The following is a 21189-nucleotide window of genomic DNA, read 5'->3' on the forward strand; positions in this document are numbered from 1 at the left end:
AGCCAAGCTGATAATGGCTGCAGTTGAGGTGGCACTTTCAGGGCTTTAGACTGGACTTAACCTGCTCGATATATAACTATAACTTTCCGCAGACATGACCAACTCCAGCTAAAAGTAAAAATCTCAAGTTACGGCTTTGTGACTTGAACATGGTGTGGCGTAACTCGGTTGTCTGGACGGATTCCGTCAGTCGGAGCACCAGCTGTTGTTAGCCGGTTCTCGTGTTGCTAAATGAGCGTCTGTCAGCCTGCAAAGACACTTTAGGATCGACATTAAAAGTGGATTTTCAAGTTAACTACATTTGTTTAGTATTAAATCCACACCTGAGCTTAATGACCGAGTTTACGTGATTACTTTTCAGCTTTAAAGCGAGTTTAGGTCTGCTGTCCTCTTCGGCCTTGCTTTGTTTTTGTTTGTATTTCTACCCTCTGATCATGTCATCGTGGCTGGGTGGACTCGGCTCTGGCCTCGGCCAGTCCCTGGGACAGGTCGGCGGTAGCCTGTCATCATTTACCGGGCAAATATCAACCTTTACCAAAGATATGTTATTGGAAGGGATGGAAGAAGTTGGGGGTAAGTTTGACTTTTCTATGATCAGTCATTTACACCCTGGACTCTTTAAATGCACACCTGGCACACAGGACATGTATGTTGATACTTGCAAGGCATTTATTTGTGGTTTAAGTGTAAAAAATATAGTTAATCAGTCTTTAAAACACAAAATGACCTCGAGAAATACTATAAGATACTAAGACGTGGGATTTTAGTATACCTACTTCTGCAGTTTTTGGCTCTGAATGACATGTCAATAAAAAAAAAAACATACTGCACTGAATGTTATTATAGCATTAACGCTGTCATGACACATTTCCATCCAGATACATAAGATCTACCAAAGTATCTTCTTGTGAAATCTAAGTATAAAGTACCTATTCCAATATGTATTAAAACACAACATCAATGCGTCTGTGTCTGAGTGTTGTAGTTGATTTAATCTATAAAAATGCAACTCATTCTGCCCTACTAAGGGATGTAATGCACCACTTACAGTTACAGAAAAAATCAAATTTTCCTTAAGAGATAACATAGATCTGTTCTACTCAATTTGGCAACCCTTTATAGACCACTTTAATAATAAATTGTGACAGATGCCCCCCTCCTGTATTTGTATTTTTTATGTACGTGTCTGTGCAGGTGTAGTGTTATGATTCGTTTGTGTTTTCTCTTATGTATACAAAAGGATTTGTATGACAATGAGTGTATGTTGATAAATGTAAAACATACTGTATGTATGGTGTTGTTAAGAAAATCAATCAAAGAAAAGTGTGCACATACTCAGATCACTAACTTCACCTTGTACACACACAACAATCTTATCAGGTGAATATTGGGTTGCTCACACAAAAAAACAGGTATTCACTTTAGTAATTACTCAAGCAGAGTGTATATAAAACTCCCTATTATCTCCTAAATTCAGGCAGACCATTTTACACCATTAGTTCACTGATGTCTACTAAAAAATCAGTGCAACATGAAATGAGAATGAAGTAAATCTAATTGAATTATGTTTGCAGAAGCTTTGTTTGCTCTGCTGTTTTGATACAAAGCATGTACAAAATACAATTGAACAGACATTTTGATGTTTACATACATTAAATTTATGTTTTTTAAAATATATTAGATCCTTGCTAAACATCTCCATTAGTTGAGACGTGCAGCTATTCAACAGATCAGGCTCCTGTAAGAAAAAGCAGTGATGCGTTGCCTAATATTTCCAGTGTATAAAGATGGCAGCACAATCGGCATCTTCTAAACTAACCATCAAGATGAACCGGCAACTCTTTAATAGCAGATTTACATTGCTGTGAAAAAGTATTTTCCCCCTTCCTGATTTCTTATTATTTTTCAAATTTATCACACTTAAATGGGTTACAAAGGCATTTATAAGGCTTTAGGCCTCCAGCAAACTACAGTCAGAGCTGTTATCCAGAAATGGAGAAAACTGGGAACAGTGGCAAACCTTATTAGGAATGGATGGTCTTCCAAAATTACTCCAGGAGCATAACTACAACTCATCCAGGAGGTCACAAAAGAACCCAGAACAGCATCTAAGGAACTGCAGAGAATCAAATCAAACTTTATTTGGATAGCACTTTTTGTGCTTAAAAACAATACAAAGTGCTTTGCATAATAAAACAATTTACATCAAATTAGACACACACACATACAACCATATTCCACTTTCACCTACCCACAACAACCCTCACCCATCCCCTATTGGCCCCTATAACAGTTAAAAGAAGATGAATGGCCAGGTACATTTGTACCAGATGTGCACCAGATAAGGAATGTTGAACTTTTTGGAAGGTGTGCATCCCGTTACATCTGCCATAAAAACAAAACATTTGATAAAAAAGAGCCTCGTACCATCAGTCAAACATGGTGGTAGTGTAATGGTCTGGGGCTTCTTGGTTGCTTCAGGACCTGCCGGACTTCCTGTTGTTTGTTTGAACCATGATTGATTGAACCATGAATTCGTTCTCCTGTCTACCGGAAAATCTTGAAGAACAATGTTCAGCTATCAGTTTGTGACCTCAAGCGGACTCGGGTTATGCAACAAACCAAAACACACCAGCTAGTCCACTTCTAAATGGCTTTAAAAAAAAAAAAAAAAGAATTTAAGGGGCTGAGTCAAAGTCCAGACATGAATGCAGCTTAAATGCTGTGGTCCAGTTAATGCTGGAAAACCTTCCAGTGGGGCTGAGTTAAAACAACCCTGTGAAGAGTGGAATTCCTCCACAGCGAATGGAAAGAATCCTTGAAAGTTAACACAATCGCTTGGTTGCACTTATTGCTGCTGCAGGTGGAATAATAGTCATCATGTTCAGGGGCCAAATACTTTCTCACATAGGATCATTAAGGCTTGGAGAGCTTTTTTTTCCCCTTGATAAATCAAATAATTTAAAAGCTGCATTTGTTATGTTGGTGTTTACTCAGGTTATGTTTGTGTAATATTAGAATATTTGTGATCTGATACATTTAAGTGTGGCAAATGTACAAAATAGTAAGAAATCATGAAACTGGCAAAACGTTTTGACAGAACTGTCATGAATGTATGATTGTTTGCAGCTGTCATGGAAACCTGAATGGCTCCTTTATCTAATGAATATTATTCAAAGTGTATTTAAATTGTATAATTAATGTATTTAAAGTGTTACGTTGTATTGATGACATGTTCGCTTTAGTCCAGAATGTGAACAAGTGAAAACTTTTGGCTAATGGCTACATTTTCTATTTCACCTTTACATTATTGTTTGTATGGTACAAGCTGTTAAAAAGGTCAAATGTGCTGGCATTTAACATGTATATGTGCACTGAACTCTGCTTTTGCTCTGAACTTTACATCATGCTATCAGTGGATAAAAGCGGAACTTGAGCACATGCTGCTTTGATCAGCAGTTTTACAGTGTTTTTAAAAGATTGTCAAAAACTCAACTCAACTTTATTTATATAGCACTTTCACACAACACCAGCTGAAACAAAGTGCTGAACAGTAAAGGCATGCAGTGAGATTATAACAATAGAAGTTAAGGGAATAAAAGATAAAACAACAAAAGCAATCAAAAGTAAAGGAAATGAAAACATTAAAACAAAAAAAATAAAGCAGTACATAAGAGAGAATAGAAAAGCAGAGTCTCAAACTGGGTAAAATGCCAGATCAGCTGTTCTTTAGCTGTTCCTTTAATTATTTGCATCACTTTCTGTATCTCTGTGATGGACTGGCGACCGGTCCAGGATGTATCCTGCTTCTCACCTGCTAGTTGCTGGGATAGGCTCCAGCTTTCCCACAACCCTCATTCGGATTGAGCCATTTAGAAAATAAATACATGAAAGACTTTCTGCTTCTGGTTATGATGCTACAAATGTATCTGTCTGTGGTGTGGGTTTTTATGGTTTTGTGTTGTTTTGTTTTGACATACTTTGAGCCAACTACTTTACTTTTATAGTTATATACACTTTTCTAAATCACATGTTTTGTTGTGCACATTTACACAAATTAGTCGCATAGTTTGGTGGTTTTTGACACTTTTGAGTTTCCCTACATAAATTGTCATGTAAACTCTAGGCTAGACCTTGACGGTACAGCAAGTCTCATTTATTGCTCCTGCTGTCAAGTCTACGCGGAAGCCTGAGCTTGTCAGTGTGTTACAACACAATGTCTGCTCCGCTCCTGTCTGAAGAGCTTCGTCCCGTCTGCCTTAGTAAACCCAGATGTATCATCAGTCTAACACAAACAGATAAACCTTCGTCAGAAGGAGAACTTTGGCCAGAACTCCAACTCACCAATCAAAAACCAAAAGTATTCATTCTTATCATTGCAGGGAGGAGGTTCATGTCATCTTTAAAAATGTTGAACATAAACAGAAGAAGTTTGTCTGCTTGGTCAAGTGCATCATGTGACAGATCTGTGTGAATGATAGAAAACTTAAAGAAAAAAAAAAGGGAGGTGTTTGTGTCGTGTTCCTGGGAGGATGGAGTAGGAAAGTTTCTCATGTAGACAAAGAAGAATATTGAAATTATTAGTTAGACTTCTTTTACTTTATTTTATTGTGTTTCTGTAGTAAAGGAAACAACTCATGCTTATTATTATTATTATTATTATTATTATTTAATTTTAGATTGGCTTCATGGTTTTTCAGTTCATTTTAGGTTGTTAAAAGGTGAACAATACTGTCTTTGTGTTAATGCACGTGTCTGAGATTAAATCTTTTCCTTCAACAACAGATGCTGCTACAGAGCTGCAGGTGTCCAATTCCAAGTTGGCTGAAGTCGAGACTGCGTTTGCCTCTCAGAAATCTGAGGTTAGATTTCCCACTCCCTTTCTCTGTCCACTTTCCCTCCGGACACGTTGACTTTTCACAGTGTGAGTGCAACTGAGATGATAAAAATAACTTTATGCTGTTGAAATGTCTGCGCTGTCAACTGCCACTGGTTATGATATTAGTAGAAAGGCTTATAAACTGGAACCTTTTAATGCTGTGGTCCAGATCAAGTTGTCCCTGAGCACAGCAAAGCAATTTTTTTTATATATAATCAGAATCATGGAAAAACTTTAGAGACATTGGAAAACTTTTGACATTTTTGCCATCAGGCACCACCTATCGACGGCTGATTCGGCATTTTGCATCCTACCTGACCTGTTAACTCTCCAGCCAGCTAAAGACAATCTTAGGATGACTCTAGTTTTGTCCCTTTCTATCTTTTAATCTTCTTGCATTTTGTTTCTGAATCAGCAACGATGCCAGTGTGTTAATATCCGTTTAAAATCGTGTGAAGCAAAACTCGGCTGCAGCGTTGTGCAGAGATGAGATGAAAGCGTTGTATCATGCGGTTTTTAACCCTTGGGATGCTGCTGGGCAACAGCGGCTCCAAAAATGCACATGATAGATGTCACTGTCATCAAACAAGTCCAGAATGCAGAGTTTTAAGGTCAGAAAGTTGCATGTGTCTTTAAAGCTCTCAATCTGAACAAACAAACATTTACATTATTCTAATACATTTCTGCTAATTATATCAGTAAAAAAAAATGTTGTTATTAATCTACAATAGACTAACTACCAAACTTTACCAAGGCTTTATTTTTCCTGCTGCTAAGTGAAATCAAACAACAGGAAACACCTTAATAAATTTACCCATAAATATGCTTCGTTTACGGTTTCTAGTCACCTTCTCCATCCACGTGCTGAGAATACCTGCTGGTGTAGTAAATGTGCTGCAGTCTGTATCTGAAAATACCCTACAACAAATGTGACACAGTGTCCCCCTCGCTCTTTTTTTCTATTTTTTTAACAGCTGCTTAAAACTTCAGTGATGAGCTGTTAACTAATATTACAAAGGAATTTAAAAATGAAGCTCTATACCAAACCATCTACATGTTTTTAGTGGTTTTTAGCTTCAGCAAGAGAAAAATGGGCTCAGTTGAACTGAAACATTTGTGGTTTAAGATTTTCCATTGCATTTGTTCACTGTATGAGTATCCCTGAAGCTATTTCCTGCATGTCTTTGTGTAGTTAATCGACCCGTGTCTCTTCACTCTTCCTGTGTTCCAGTACGACAGATTGAGGAAGCTTCATGCAGAGCTTGAGGAGAAGTTGGAGGCATCAGAGATCCAGATTAAACAGCAGTCTGCAGGATACAGGACGCTTCTGCAACAGAAAGACGTATGTTCATGTAGTTTTATAAATGTAGTCATGTTTGATTTGCATGTCAGACTGTCTTGTCATTTCGTAGCAAACAAGCACATTTAAGCATATCCTGCATCCTAATGGTTTGTTTTATAATCAGAACAGCCTTTTGTGTTCAGAAACATATGATTACTCAGATGTGTTGTAATGACTCAGAGATTATGCAAAGCTCTTGCTAACAGTGGACATTTTTATGTCCACTCAGGTGGAGATCAGCCACCTGAAAGCTCGGCAGAGTGGCCTCCAAGAAGAAGTTCAGAAGTTGCAGCAGTCCGCCCAGTCTTCCTCTATCAGCCCTGCTGTGTTGCCCATTACCACAACCTCCTCCACCACAACCTCCTCGTCTGCGTCCAACTTCCTGACACGTCCCTCGGGGTCTCACCCGGGCTTCCACAGCGATGAAATCGACATAAGTGACGTTCTTTGGTCGCAGCAGGAAATCAACAGGCTGTCCACAGAAATCATGCGTCTGGAGGGAGAGGTGGCGCACTGGAGGAGAATATCTCAGGTAGATGGACAGGAGAATGTGTTGATATAGCAGAGCTAAAGAGTTAAACCCGAGTCTTGCATTTAAAGAAAATTTTCTGTGAAAATATTCCAGACATATTTATTTCCTCATCGCCTTGTGATCACTGGGTTTGGCTTAAACAGGTTTATTTTATTTCTTTTTTATTTTAGTGCCCAGAACATGACTACAAAATGAGACAATCAGTGTAAAAATATCTTTAACACTAAAGCTAAAATGTTTGAATTACTTTTAAAGCTGGTTCATAGATTTGATTTGCTGTCTTTTAACATAAAGATTAAATTTTTGTTAGATGTTTGCTGCCATTTCAGTGTAATTTCAACATGTTATTTATATACTTCACACTTCCTGACAGGCAAAAACAGATTTTACTTTCAAACACTAAAAAAACTAAATGCTGCACACTGTTCCTTCAGGTTTATATAATCTCTGTTTTAGGCATCGACAGTGACGGGGGCTGGTAATGGTGATCAGGGAGAGATTCTCAAACTTCAAAGGACTATTAAGGTGACTTTAGTATCCGCTTATTGTTGCTGCCATTCACTACATTTTGTAGAAAAAAAAGAATGTTTTTCATAACATTATTAGACAGCAATGACACAGAGACGCTGACTTTGTTTTGTCGCATCAGGAGCTGCGAGACGAGATGAGTCGTGAGGTAGATGAACACCAGCATGAACTGACAGCTCTGCAGGATGCACAGAGACAAAAGATGGCTGACATCACCCGGCGCCACAGAGAGGAGTTAGCAGAGTATGAAGAGAGGATAGAGGAGCTGGAGGAGCAGATTCATGGTGGTGAGCTTCATTTAGGCATTTCTTGGCAAAATTATTCTCCATAAAAAGAGAAGAAAGAGAGATTTTACAATGTAAACTGCATCAAAGCACTTTTCACAAATATATTTTATTATTAAGGTAATCTTTTTAATAGTGCAGACAAATCAAGTGAGACACAAATGTATTTCTTCTCCAAATCATCCTCTATAGGAGGCAGTCAAGCCAGCTCCTCATCAGATGCCCCCAAGCTAATAGACCTCCAGAAAACCATCCAGTCGCTGCAGGAAGCTGCAGAGCAGCAGGAGAAGCAGCTTGCTGAACTGTCTGCAAATCTGGAGTATGCACGCAGTAAACAGGCCTCGCTGCAGCTGGAAAGGGACGATGCCCAGGAGGAAAACGCAGGACTGCTGCTGAACTACTCTCGCCTGCAGGCCTCTGTGGATGAACTCCAGACACGAGTGCAGGAACAGCAGGAGAAGGCTCTGCAGAAAGCCCAGCTAGAGCATGAGATCAAAATGTTGAGAAGCAACCTCGCAGGTATGTTTTGCTCATGTTTGAATACTTTTACTTGTATCAGGGCGAGTGTTTAAAGCTGTTTTATTGATAACAGATGTATAACGATTTCCATATCGTCGTAAACTCAGAAGGAAAAGAACATTGTCTTCACCTTGTCGGATAAAAATAGTATATTAATCAAACTTTTAACTTTGTAGCTGCAGAAAGAGAAAATGAGAGACTGCAAAGCCGGGCTGAGGTAAGTTTATGTTTATTAAAGCCTTATTCTCTATTCTATTCTATTCTACAGTAATTTATCTGACACTTTTTTCCAGAGCAACTTAAATCTTAAGAGTGAGAGCAATACAAGCAAGAAATCAAACAATGGAGGACATCATAGACAAATACTAGTCTGACTGCTGCAAGTCCAGTTGGACGCAGACATTGCCATGTGTGAAATTGGAGTTTAGTTATTTAGCAACAACATTCAAGATGCAATGCAGCCAATTGTTCCATCAGTTTAAATCTAAAGTGGTGGAGGTGTTTGGAGAAGAGTTGTTGCTGGAAGCGACGAGGCTTAGAGATGCTGCTGCTCTCATGGTTCTTACAACCACAAAAAATATTCTTCTGATGGAAACACGGTCCTTATTATGTAACATTCTCTAATTTTCCATTTTCATTTGCTGTTTTTTAAATAAACTCTCTAATGTGAACTTACAGGCAGAACCAAAGGAAGAAGTCGAGCATGCAGACATCTTAGAACTGAACACCATTATTGGAACATTGAGACAAGAAAAGGAAATTCTTGAACAAGAAAAGGTTTGTTTAGCTGATGCAAAAAGGAAAAGATCATATTGGTTTTAAATATCTGCGAAAGCTTGCTGAATATTAGTAAAATATTTGCTTTACATATTAAAGAATAACCCTCACTGGCTGTGTTAGAAATGAGATGTGAAAGCAACAGACTGAACAACTGACAGATGTTTTTTTGTTCACAGTTTAATCTGCAAGAAAAGCTGAAAATGGTAGAAGATCAAATGGTTTGTAGGAAAGGAGCGGAGTCCGATGATGCAGAGTTGCTGGAAGTTCTGAAGGCTGAGCTGGAGAAGAGAGAAAAGGTCCTGAGAGCCACGGAGGAGGAGCGGGACACCCTGATGTCTGAGCTGGAGGAGCTGGACCGACAAAACCAGCAAGCAACACAGGTTTTTCAATCTCATCATTACTTATTTATTTTGTTTTCACTGCAACCTTAATGCTTGTTCTGTGAATGATATTGTAGTTCTGTGTAAAGCTATCATCCTTTTTTTTTTTTTTTTCTCCTAGCATGTGATCTCTGTGAAGGAGCAGCTGTCGGGACAGTTAAAGGAGGCTCAGGCAGAACTGACAAAAGTAACTTCAGAGCTCAGTGCTACCAAGGACCAGAAAAGAACTCTAGAGCAAGAGCTTGAGACTCAAAAGGAGCAAATCAGCCAGAGCACTTTCAGCCTGAATGAGCTGCACATGTGCAAGCAGCAGCTAGAACGAACAGTGAAGGAGCTGAAAGACAAACTGGGACATGCACACGAGCAGAGCCGGGATGCTTGTAGAGAAGTTGCAGAGCTGAAGAAGACCCTGCAGGAGAAGGAGGAGCATCTACGTGCTGCTAAAGCAGAGCTTGATCTCAGCGGGGAGAAAGGAACAGAGGTGCAGAGAGCAACAGAGCAGCTGGCGGGGAAGCAGAGGGAGTTGTCAGACCTAAGGAGAGAACTGGATGAGATGAAGAGCTCTTATGAGAGGATGATGTCTGAGGAGTATGAGATGAAAATGGAGAACAGGAAGTTGAGGGAGGAGAGTGAGGATGCTTTGGGGAAATTAGAGGATCTAACCAATCAGCTGCAGGAGAGTCAGACTGTTTTGAACAGGACTGTAAGGGAGAAGGATACTCGCATCGAAGCGTTAAAGCTGGAGAAAAATCAACTTGAAGGTGAACTGATGCAGACTGAAAGGACGCTGGCAGAACAGGTCAAGCAGTACCAGCAGACCATCGAGGAGCTGACTCGAGCTCGGTCGATGGATGCCTCGGCTCTGCAGACCGAACACGAATCTGCAATCCAGCTGAACCAAAGGAAAGACTTGGAGATCGCTAAGCTGAAAAGAGACATGGAGCAGCTGGCATCTGACCACAGAGACACCAACGAGATGCTTTCAATCACAGTCGCGGGGCAGAAGCAGCTGACGGATTTGCTCCAAGAGAAGGACGCCTTCGTGGAGACTTTAAAGCAAAATTCAGCAGATTTCCAGGCGGAGGTGGAGAGCAGCATTGTTGTCATGACCAAGGAGGCGGAAAATCTCAAACAGGCTCTGGAAGAAAAAGATAAACAGCTTGGAGGCATGAAAGAGGAGAACAGCCATTTGAAGGAAGAGATCGATCGCATCAGGGATCAGCAGAGCAGACCTCAACCTCTGGCCGAGCCCAAGACTCTGGACATAATCACCGAGCTGGAGACGGAGATCGCTCAGCTTAAGTCTTCCAGGAATCGCTTGGAAGAGGAGGTGCAGACTCTGAGAAGAACAACGGAGGAGCAGCAAGCTTCTCTCCTTTTGTCCCAGCAGTCTCTGCAGGCTCAGCAAAGTGAGCTTGACCAGGCCCACGCTCTCCATCAACAGACCACCCTCAGCTACGACAGGCTCGTCCACGCCAGAGATGAAGAGATAACTCGTCTCCAGCAAGCAGTCGATCGCTTCAGCGAGATCCAGGGCCGTGCCGACTTTCCGCCTGTCCAGGGAGAGGTCATCCTGCAGGATGACAAGACGGAGTCTCTGAATCAGGAGAATGGTAACGAGAAGCACGACCTGTCCAAGGTCGAAATAGAGCGACTGGTGAAGGGCATCAAGGAGAAAGAGACCGAGATCAGTCAGCTGAACGAGAAGAACATCTCGCTGACCAGGCAGCTGGATCAGCTGGTGGTGTCTCGAGACGAAGTGCACAAACTCTCTCAGATGATCTTGCAGAAAGATCTGGAAATCCAGGCGCTTCATGCCAGAGTGTCCATGGTTGGAGGACACAGCCAGGATGTCTTGTATTTACAGCAGCAGCTGCAGGCCTACGCCGTGGAGAGAGAGCAGATGTTAGCTGTCCTTAACGAGAAGACGAGAGAGAACAGCCAGCTTCGGTCTGACTATCACCGTCTCATGGACATCATGGCAGGAAAGGAAGCTGCCTTAGTGAAGCTTCAGCAGGAGAATCAGCGCCTCTCCAACATGAGCGACCCTTCAGGAAGCCAAGAGATGTTCAAGGAGACCATCCAGAACCTGTCTCGAATTATCAGGGAGAAGGATATTGAGATTGACGCGTTGACTCAGAAGTGCCAAACCCTGGTGACCGTCCTGCAGTCCACAGGAGGAGAGTCTGGTCCTGGCTCTGGAGGCGTCAGCAGCAACCAGTTTGAGGAGCTGCTGCAGGAGAGGGACATGTTGAAGCAGCAAGTGAAGAAGATGGAGGAGTGGAAGCAGCAAGTGATCACGACGGTGAAGAACATGCAGCACGAGTCGGCTCAGCTGCACGAGGAACTTGTCAAGCTGCAAAGTCAAGTCTCGGCCGACAGCGACTGTAGCTCCAAGCTGTCCGTCGACTACGCTCGACTCATCCAGAGCTACGAGCAGAAGGAGAAGAGGCTGGGAAGTCTCAGCCTCGAACTTGCTCAGGTGCAGCAGACTATCACACAACTAAGCACCACTAAGGATGTTCTTCTGGGTAAATTAGACAATGTAACGCAGACTCCAGAAGTTGGAGCCACTCAGTCAAGTGGTCCTCCTCTCAGAGCTGATGCTCCGACACACCAGAGCGCCCCTCCGGTAAATAACGACAAACTCCTGGAGGAACTTGAACGGCTGCGAATGCAATTAACTGAGAAAGAAAACATGGTCAGGACTCTTCAGGAGAACAACCACAGACTCTCCAACTCGGCATCAGCCTCAGAGAGCGAACACCGAAGTCAGGCTGAGGAGGTCCGGCAGGTCCGAGAGAGGATGGAGTCTCTGCAGAGGTCGCTCAGAGAGAAAGACTTGCTCATCAAAACCAAAGGAGACCAACTCGTTCAAGTGAGCGAGACTCTGCGCAACCGCGAGAACGACAACGAGGTGCTGAAACAGGCCGTGACCAACCTGAAAGAACGGGCTCTCATCCTGGAGCTCGATGTGAAGAAGCTGAAGGAGGAGAACGAGCTGGTGGCTGCACGCTCCAGAGAAAAAGAGTCGGAGTTCAGAGCGCTGCAAGAAACAAACATGCAGGTGTCGCTCCTGCTGCGGGAAAAGGAGTTTGAGCTGAGCGCTATGAGCGAGAAGGCCGCCACCATGGAGAGGATGCTGAAAGACAAAGAGCAGGTCAGATGGCTGCAATCGCGTCTTCGTTTCACTCGCTGGAGTTGTTCCCGCAGATCATCTTTTCTAATTCAGATGGATGCTTTTCTCTATGACGGAGTATTAGGGCCACAATGAGGAAAAAAAATAGTGTCGGATTCTTATTTTTTTTCCTCTCCTTCACAAGAACATAAAGTCGAAATGACGAGAATAAAGCTGAAACACTAATATTAAAGTCCAGTTTTCAATATAATTTTGATCATTTTTAAAACACAATGCCTTGTGTGTAACCTAGTCACTTTTACATCAAGAAGTTGCATTCACACACGTAGCCTACACGGCATGCGGTCACTGTCTTTTTTAAAAAAAATTTATCTTTACTTTATTCTCATTTCGACTTTGTTCTCGACATTTTGACTTGAATCTCGAAACTGTATGTCGACTTTATTCTTTAGTAAAGCAGAGGAAAAAATAATAATCCGACACTTTTTTTTTTTCTCATTGTGGCCCGAATACTCCGCCGTATTTCTCTCATCTGTCAGTGTCATGATGATTTGCTGTGGTCGTGTGACGCAGGGTAAATCTGGGGAGCTGAACCAGCTTCTGAACGAGCTGAAGTCGATGCAGGAGAAGGCTGTGATGTTCCAGCTGGAGAGGGATCAGATGATGATGGCACTCAAACAGAAGCAAATGGAGACCACTGCTGTACAAACTGAAGTAAGAAAAGGAGATTTAATTTGTTGTAAAGTATCTGTGTCCCACTTTTTCCTGATGCATCTTGTTGTTTCCAGTAGAAACAGCGCTTACTGAGGCAAAACACAGCAGCAGGTTAAAAAGCAGGCGTCAACCAGCTGCAGTTACTGGTCCTGCCATTTTTCCAAGAATTATCTTTAAGCTGCAGCGTTTTAGCTTATAGCAGAGAATTTGTTCCCAACTTTGCTCTTTAGATGGTTTATTCTAAAAACATAGAACATTGTGGAAATTAAATTTTAATGGCTAATAATAAATTAATTAAACATCCATTTTAAACTGTTTTTAAGCAGATTTTTTTGGTTAATATTTTAAAAAATATAAATAGAATTGCACATATTTGTGTTAAATCAGCTGTATCTACTTCCAAAAACAAGCTCGGTGATCATTTTCCCAGAATTTTCAATGTTTTGTAAATGGCACTTTATTAGATTTAAACCATTGTTTTGTCACAGAGTCTTTGTGTTTTCCCACAAACATATAATCAAGGCCTGGCTATCCAATGGGCATTATGGGCCCACGCCCACTTGGGGCCCATGTAGGGAAACACCAGCAGTTTGGACATAAAACAAAATGTATGTAAAAGCCAGATAGTTACACCACAGTGTCCAGTGTCTTGCTATTGGTACGACTGGCGGAAAGATGTTAGAAATGTTTTTCCCAGTGTATCATTCACAATGTTGCGGTGGGAAAGGGGGCCCCTGGAACTCTGGGCCCAGAGACCTCTGCAGTTTTAATCCGGCCCTGCATATAATACAGCGGACACTTCTCATTCTGTAGAAGATTCTCAGCTCTTCATAGATCTCTACATGTGATGGTGTTTCTGTTTTCAGCTACAACATGTGAAGGATAAAGAACAGCGCCTCAACCTGGAGCTGGAAAGGCTGCGTAACCACCTGCTGGAGATCGAAGATTCCTACACAAGAGAAGCCCTCGCTGCTGAGGATAGGGAGACTGAACTACGCAGGCGGGTGGCGCTGCTGGATGAGAAGCTGGCCACGTCCTCCAACGCGGTGGAAAAATCCAGGTTAGTCATAAACCAAAAAATTTCCTCGTACGAAGACAGCCATGGTGAGGGTAATTTAAGAAGAAAAGTAATTTAAGGTAATCTCTTACGTGCTTCTGCTTGGATGCTCTGCTCTCTGCAGCCAGCAGGCCAGCATGCAGGTGGAGTCCCTGCAGGAGCAGCTAAATGGGGTGGTGAAGCAGAGGGACGATGCACTCATCCAGCTCAGAACCTCTCAGGAGCAGGTCACCCAGTATGCAGTGTCGCTCTCCAACCTGCAGATGGTGCTAGAGCAGTTCCAGCAAGGCAAGTTGGCAGCAACAGGACTGTGTCCCAGCTGTTTCTGTGCAGCTATGTAACCTTTTTCCTTGTGTTTCCCCAACAGCATCTACTTTAAGAAATATTATTAGTATGATATATATATATTTTCTTTTCATTTCAGAGGAGAAAGCGATGTACTCAGCAGAGCTTGACAAGCACAAGAAAGAGAAAGAAGAGTGGAGAAGAAAAGCTCTCCTGCTTGAAGACAAAGCATCAGCTCTGCAGGTAGATCAGTCATTTACAGAGGTGGACACATCTCTTGTCATGTCTTTTCTTATTTCTGCACTCGCTGGTTTTCTGTTTCAGATAAACTTGGACGAAGCCAACGCTGCTCTGGATTCAGCATCTCGTCTCACGGATCAGCTCGATCTGAAGGAGGAGCAAATAGAGGAGCTGAAAAACCAAGGTGAGGTTGCAGCTGAGTGTTTCCACTTGCCAACAGCTACACTTCATCTTGAAGTTTTCTTTCCAGCTATAAATATTGATCCGGGATGACGGTGAGAACCGTTTTAGAAGCAAGTAAAGGCCTTCATGAGACTGTAAAAAAATGTTATAGAAGGCATCTGGCTTGTTTCATCTTGGCAAGCTTTGAGCAGACGTATGTCCTTATCGACTGATTTACCCATGAAAATGTGGGAAACTTAACCTCACTTTGTTTCCTTTTTAATTTGTTTGTCTGTTTTCTGTCACACTGAGCAGATATTGTTCTTATCACGTATGAATGTTACGTCACAGCAAATTCCCAGACTGTTTATTTTTGTCACCAGTTCTGTGGATGTTCAGGCTGTATTTGTCCACCCCTGAAATTAGCCTTTACCTTTTTTTCTCCCTCATTTTTAATGTCAGTCATCTAGAGGAAAAAACATATCATGTCTATCAATAGCTCATTAATTGTCAGAATATCTACAGTCACATTAATTAAACTTATGTATGTCTGGGGGATCTCAGCTCTAGTTTGTAAACATTGGTAGATATCTTGTGACACACATGAGCAGCTTTTAACAAAGTGCTGTGAGAAGAAAACTAATGATTAAAAAAAAGGGTCTTTTAGAAGAGAAGTTATTGCAGTTTGCATTCCTGCTATGGGAGTTCAGTTTTTGTAGGAGATCTTTAATGTCATGAAAAACATGTTGTTTGTGCTTGTGTTGCAGTGGATGTGAGGCAGGAGATGTTGGAGGAGGCACAGAGGAAACTGATGAATCTTCTGAACAGTACAGAGGGAAAGATAGACAAGTAAGCCACTCAGTTTAATTAGATTATGATTAAATCGGCTCATGTTTGAGATTTTCTCAATCTCTAAAAGGAAATTTTTCACAAAGATATGATGTTGTTATTTCTCAAAGCTTGTGAGTGAAGCAGCTATCCTAAGTGTGTCACTGTCAGCTTATGACCTTTTGATCTTTAATATTTTTGTTTTCTCATTTACATAAAATGACAGATTAAGGATACCTGCAGGCTTCAGAAAATACTACATTTCTGGATAAACAAAACGTATGATTCCTTAAAATTGCTCTAAAATTTGGGATGTAAGAATTTCAAAGAATAGGAGTTATAGTGGACAAGATGTATCAATCAATCAGGTTTATTGTTTTAATTGCTGTGAGTTTGCTGCTATTTGCCTGATTAAAAGTCAGCATTTAAAACAGCGCAGCTGCATGAAAAAAGACAAACTTCATCTCTTGGAAAAGCTTGAATATTGTCATCATGGATCATGTTGCTCATGCCGATCTGCTTGCAGGGTTCTGATGCGTAACCTGTTTCTGGGATATTTCCACACACCTAAAACCAAACGTTCCGATGTGCTGAGGCTCATGGGAAGTGTGCTGGGACTGAGCCGGGACGACATTGACAAGGTGAGGGACGTCTTAGCTCACATGCAAACCATTTGCTTAGGCAGTCACATCATTATGTTTTAGGCAGCTGGTACTCATTTCCATAGAAACGACATTCCCATCATTTGACCATATGTGAAATAAATGCAAGACAAATAGCTGGACTGATAGAAGAAAAATCCCAGTGTCTGAAGTTTGAACATGTTTTATGCTTCCTTTCTAATCTCAATTTCGACAGTAAAACACATACAGGAGTCATTTAAATATGTCAAACTCTGCCTGTGGAAATCACCATATGATTTAAGGATTGCATCAGTTTATAGAAGGGTCTGAGCGTCCAATACAGTCCAATCATCCATAAGGACCATCAATATTTGTCCAGAACATTTTACAACTGATATAAGATTGTTGATGGACAGAACGGGTACTATAGAGCAGTGGCGGATTTAAGAGATTTGGGGCCCCAGGCAAAGGCAGGCATGGGGCCCTATGGTAAATATTGCACTTTCTACTCCACTACTGTATATTATTTGCGTTGCTAACAAACAGCCTGTGTAAAAGTCTCTTTGCTGACTGAAAAGACCGTGTATAATGACAGAGAAGGGGCGCTTCACTCGATGGTACGAACTAATAATTTATTGTGACAAGTCATTCTTTAAGTTACATATCAACTCACTGACCGCATCACACACACAGATCACATTAGGTATTTGTGTGTGGCCATGAATACCAGAAGGGGGGGCCCTGAGACACATTATATAATAATCATTCTGCTGACAGTTTAGCGAATGCATTTTAATCGAAAACATCATTTTTGTTAGTAAGAAGTAACTAGGTAATAAATAAACATAAGTGTGTGACAAGTTTTATGGGGCCCTAAAAAACTGGGGGTCCTAGGCAACCGCCTAGTTTTGCCTAATGGTAAGTCCGCCCCTGCTATAGAGGTGTTTCTGTAATGACATGCACATATATGTTGTAAACATGAACGCCTGTGTGTTAATTTAGTCTAATTAAAACTCCCAAGTTGTTTCCCCAGCACTGACTAATTGTATGATAAGGGTTTCAAACACATCTGCCGTTTAAATGTTGCATTAAGTTTCTGAAAGATGACCATTAAAATCAGACAGTAGATGCTAATTTAAATAAAACCAGTGTTGGTATTAAGGGCTTTAAGTATATTTGAGGTGTGCAGGCATCTCTACTGAGCCAAAGGTTCAGATTTAAAGTCTTGTTGTTTCTTAAATCAGCTGTTCAGAGAGTCCAGGCTTTCACCACTTTTCTCTCCAAGGAAAGAGGATCAGTAAAAACTTGTGGCTGCCCGATGGGAAATTCAAGCCAGGCAACTGTTCGCTAATTTTAGAATAAGGTCTTGAAAAAGCTGCAAACTGCTCAACAGACTTTGTCCTAAAGGGCTTTTTACACGGCTCAAAATAAAGCAACTAAAAACTGCAAACATCTGGCTTTTAAGAACAACGAAGCTGCAAATGTTTGATTAGCATTCAGTCCCTCGTCAGATGACTGTTGTACACGGAGGATTTGTTGCTGTAAAAGTACGCTCTGCTCATGCTTTCTTTACAGAAACACTTTTATCAACTGTAATGTTTCACATGGAACTGATGGCGACACACGCGGACAAAAAGAGACACACTGTAGGATTTCTTCTGTCATCTGTGGAACAGCTGGCAGCCGGTTCTCAGTTGTCCTGTGTGGGGCCGACATCTCCTGTCCAAACAAGAACATTTAATCAATCAAATTAGTTTACAAAGTCGTCTTCATCATTCATTATGGTCCATCACGTCCTGCATCCTTTCATGTTGTCGTAGTTACAGACTCCACTGCTGGGAGTAAGTACTCCTTATTGGAGCAGCTCTTTGTGTACTGGGGATAATCCACTACTACCAGCACTAAGACCAGATTCATTTAACAAGGCATAAAACACACTTCTGCACAGGAACAACAGTAATGGGACCACTGCATATCACCACAGGACAGTGTATCTCACTGGATGATTCTGGTTAAAAATAAATGTTAAAGTTTATCCATCAAAGTCTGACAGTGCACCATTCCAGGCCACTCTGACCTGGAGACAAAAGACATTTTTTTGTCTGTTTTTCAAATAATAAATGATGTAATCTTGTTCTTTGGAGACGGTTCAGCCATCTTAAAACAAAAAAAGAAAGGTCATCATCCAGCACTTTTTTTTTAAATAATTCCAGCAGCCACTGAAAATCTTCTTGGAGCTGAGCGCTGCAAAAGAAAGCATTTTCTTATCCAGATTTTATGGCCGGAGCCCTGCGAGACTCCTTCCAACAATTCCAGAGCTTATTACCCAACACTCCTAAAGGAAAACAGATACGGAGTGAGAGGCTAATGAAATTACAACTCTTTAAAAGATCTAATTTCTTATTAATTCTCAAGAGTTCAGCCTTTTTTGTCATGCTTCCCTCACTATCCTGTTAATGCTATTTCAAGTTTTCCACTTTATGGCAGCCAAGTGTCCCACAAAATCCGCCGACTTTACAGAATCTGTTTCGGTGGTACAGCAATTAACCTTCTACTGCCTTTAAAGTGTCGTGCTGTGATCCATACGCTCGGTGTCAACTGCCAGGGAAACGACTGCGACAGAGAGTGTGTGAAGGATAAAAACTTCTTATAAAAGTATCGACTGTCTGCGGAGAGTTAGACTGGCTGCACATCAGTTTAATGAGAGACTGGGTCCGCAAAATCATTTTCCAGAAAGTGGTGGTAAACCATGAAAAGAAGCCGAGAGCATTAAAATGGGCCAAAATAATCCGACCTTGAAACAGGAAACAAAAAAAAAAAAAAATCAAGTTTTTAAAAATAGCCGAGTGAAAAAGTGAAGGATTTCTTTACTTGTATTTGATCATGAAACATGAAGTGTTGAAAGTGAAATGTTCCTCTTAAGAATCCAGCTGATTTCTCTGAACTTCCTCACCTCCCATCTGCAGATGTTGGAGGAGGACAGGCGGCCGGGTGTAACTGGGTGGGTGTCGAGTTGGCTGGGAAGCAGAGGAGCACAAAGTGTCCCAAACACTCCACAGAGGCCCAGCAGTGGCCAAGATCTGAATTCGGTAAGACAAAAACAAGTTGTTGTAATCCAGGCCCCCCTGCTGTCGATGTTTATCGTGCAACTTGACCAGCAGAACACAGAGCAGGACACCGAGTCGAACACATGCCAGTTTTCCAGCTAAGAAAAGTCCTTGTTTGCATCAATAAAATGTATTAAAAATAATTTTTAAAAAAACACTGTCAACTTGTTGCTCTTTCAGTCCTTCTCTGAGATGTTTGTGAAGTTCTTGGAGATGGAGTCGACCCCTTCACTGCCAGCGCCAAAGCTTCCATTTCATGACCTCAAACCTCTGAGCGCCCCGCCTCCAGGAAGAAACAGCACTTCTGCTTCCGCTGCTGCAGGTAAATAATCCCAACAGATAAATAAAATACCACCGTGTTTTTTTTCTGCTTAATAACATCAGACAGAAAATACTTCGGGTTTTTTTTCTTTTTTTCTGACTTCACCCAAAATGTCAAACTTGCTTTAAACTGAAGCCTCCCTCGTTGCAGGAGCCCTAGCAGCGAGCCGGCGAGCCGGCGAGTCCAACCCTTTCTTGGCACCTCGTTCTGCAGCGGTGCCGCTGCTGGCTGGTTCCAGCTCCGGTGGCTCAGGAGCCCACCTGCTGATGAAGCCCATCTCCAACGCTCTGCCCACCTTCACGCCTGTGCCCGTCTCAGCCGAAGCCAGCGCGGGAGCTGTGCTCAAAGACTTATTAATGCAGTGATGAGGAAGCCACACAGATGTCTTAATTCATATAACATGAGATGAACACTACAAAGACTGGAACAGTTGAGCAACTCTGCAGCGTCTTTTTTTCTGCTGTTTTTCATTTCCTGCAAGAATAAATTCTCAGAGAATATACAGAAGCTGAACATGACCCTTTTTGGAGAAGTTAACAACTAAAGAGTTGTTTTAGGTTCTGTTTTACTTGCAAATACAGTTCTATGCAACACACTTTCCCTTCACACATCACTAAACATGTTTAACAATATTAATTGGACCCATGAAATATATATCAATAAATGTAGTTCCTCCAGATGCCAAAAGAAAGCAGGAAGTGAACATTTGTGAGTGTGGTTCAGCACAACTCTCCACTTGATCACTGGTAAGTTTCAATATATGTTGATCACACCAGTTCTGAACACAAATGACCTTGGAAACTCGCTGTGTGCAGTACAACACGTGGGTTGAGTCTGATCACTTCTGTTTGCAAGAGTCAACACGTCTTTTAGCTTTCATCCCTCAGCTCACGTTAAACAGCATGTCATTTCTTGCCTCTGAGTGCTTCTTTTTTCTTTTTTTCCCTTTTTTTTTTTTTAAACAATTCAGTGAGTTTTCTCTGATCCAGGAGCTGCCTAAAACCTCTGGCAGCAGCAGCAGCCCTGCAGAGATTTATGTGGTTCAGTACATCTGTTAAAACCATAAGGATTTTTGGTTTTTTTCTTTTTTCTTTTTTGCAAGATCTTTTCCTGAGAGCTTGACTGTGATATGCAATAAGCATAATTATGGCTGCTGACTGTGGTTGATGAGAGGATTGAGACTGCTCTTATGATTAAGCACAGCACTATTATATAGTTATATACATATATTGTATGTATGTAAATGGTTGTTATTTTTTTCTATTTATAGGCACCAAGTCAGTCATGGAAATAAAGTGCCTGCATTTTTGCCAGTTAGACGGTTTATAATCTGGACTGTAAATGGTTAATATATATATATATATATATATATATATATATATATATATATATATATATATATATATATATATATATGTATATATGTTCACAAGATGTAAAAAACTAAATAAAATAAACTGCACATTGA

At 41.3% G+C, this 21189-nt stretch overlaps 1 protein-coding gene across 1 annotated transcript; it reads left to right on the forward strand.

Moving 5' to 3' along the window:
• trip11 (thyroid hormone receptor interactor 11) lies at positions 1-21018 on the forward strand. Its single transcript, XM_079261748.1, has 21 exons — positions 1-573; positions 4786-4862; positions 6111-6221; positions 6451-6753; positions 7210-7278; positions 7403-7568; positions 7758-8084; positions 8261-8301; positions 8763-8861; positions 9041-9244; positions 9366-12404; positions 12957-13097; positions 13964-14157; positions 14279-14442; positions 14579-14682; positions 14764-14863; positions 15609-15690; positions 16196-16310; positions 19259-19381; positions 19580-19721; positions 19872-21018. Exons 1-21 carry the CDS (start codon positions 435-437, stop codon positions 20084-20086), a joined length of 5955 nt encoding a protein of 1984 aa, XP_079117874.1. The 5' UTR covers positions 1-434; the 3' UTR covers positions 20087-21018.
• Positions 21019-21189: the final 171 nt, after the last annotated feature.

The sequence above is a fragment of the Telmatherina bonti genome, assembly GCF_933228915.1.
Source record: "Telmatherina bonti genome assembly, chromosome: 22".
Taxonomy (NCBI): Eukaryota; Metazoa; Chordata; class Actinopteri; order Atheriniformes; family Telmatherinidae; genus Telmatherina; species Telmatherina bonti.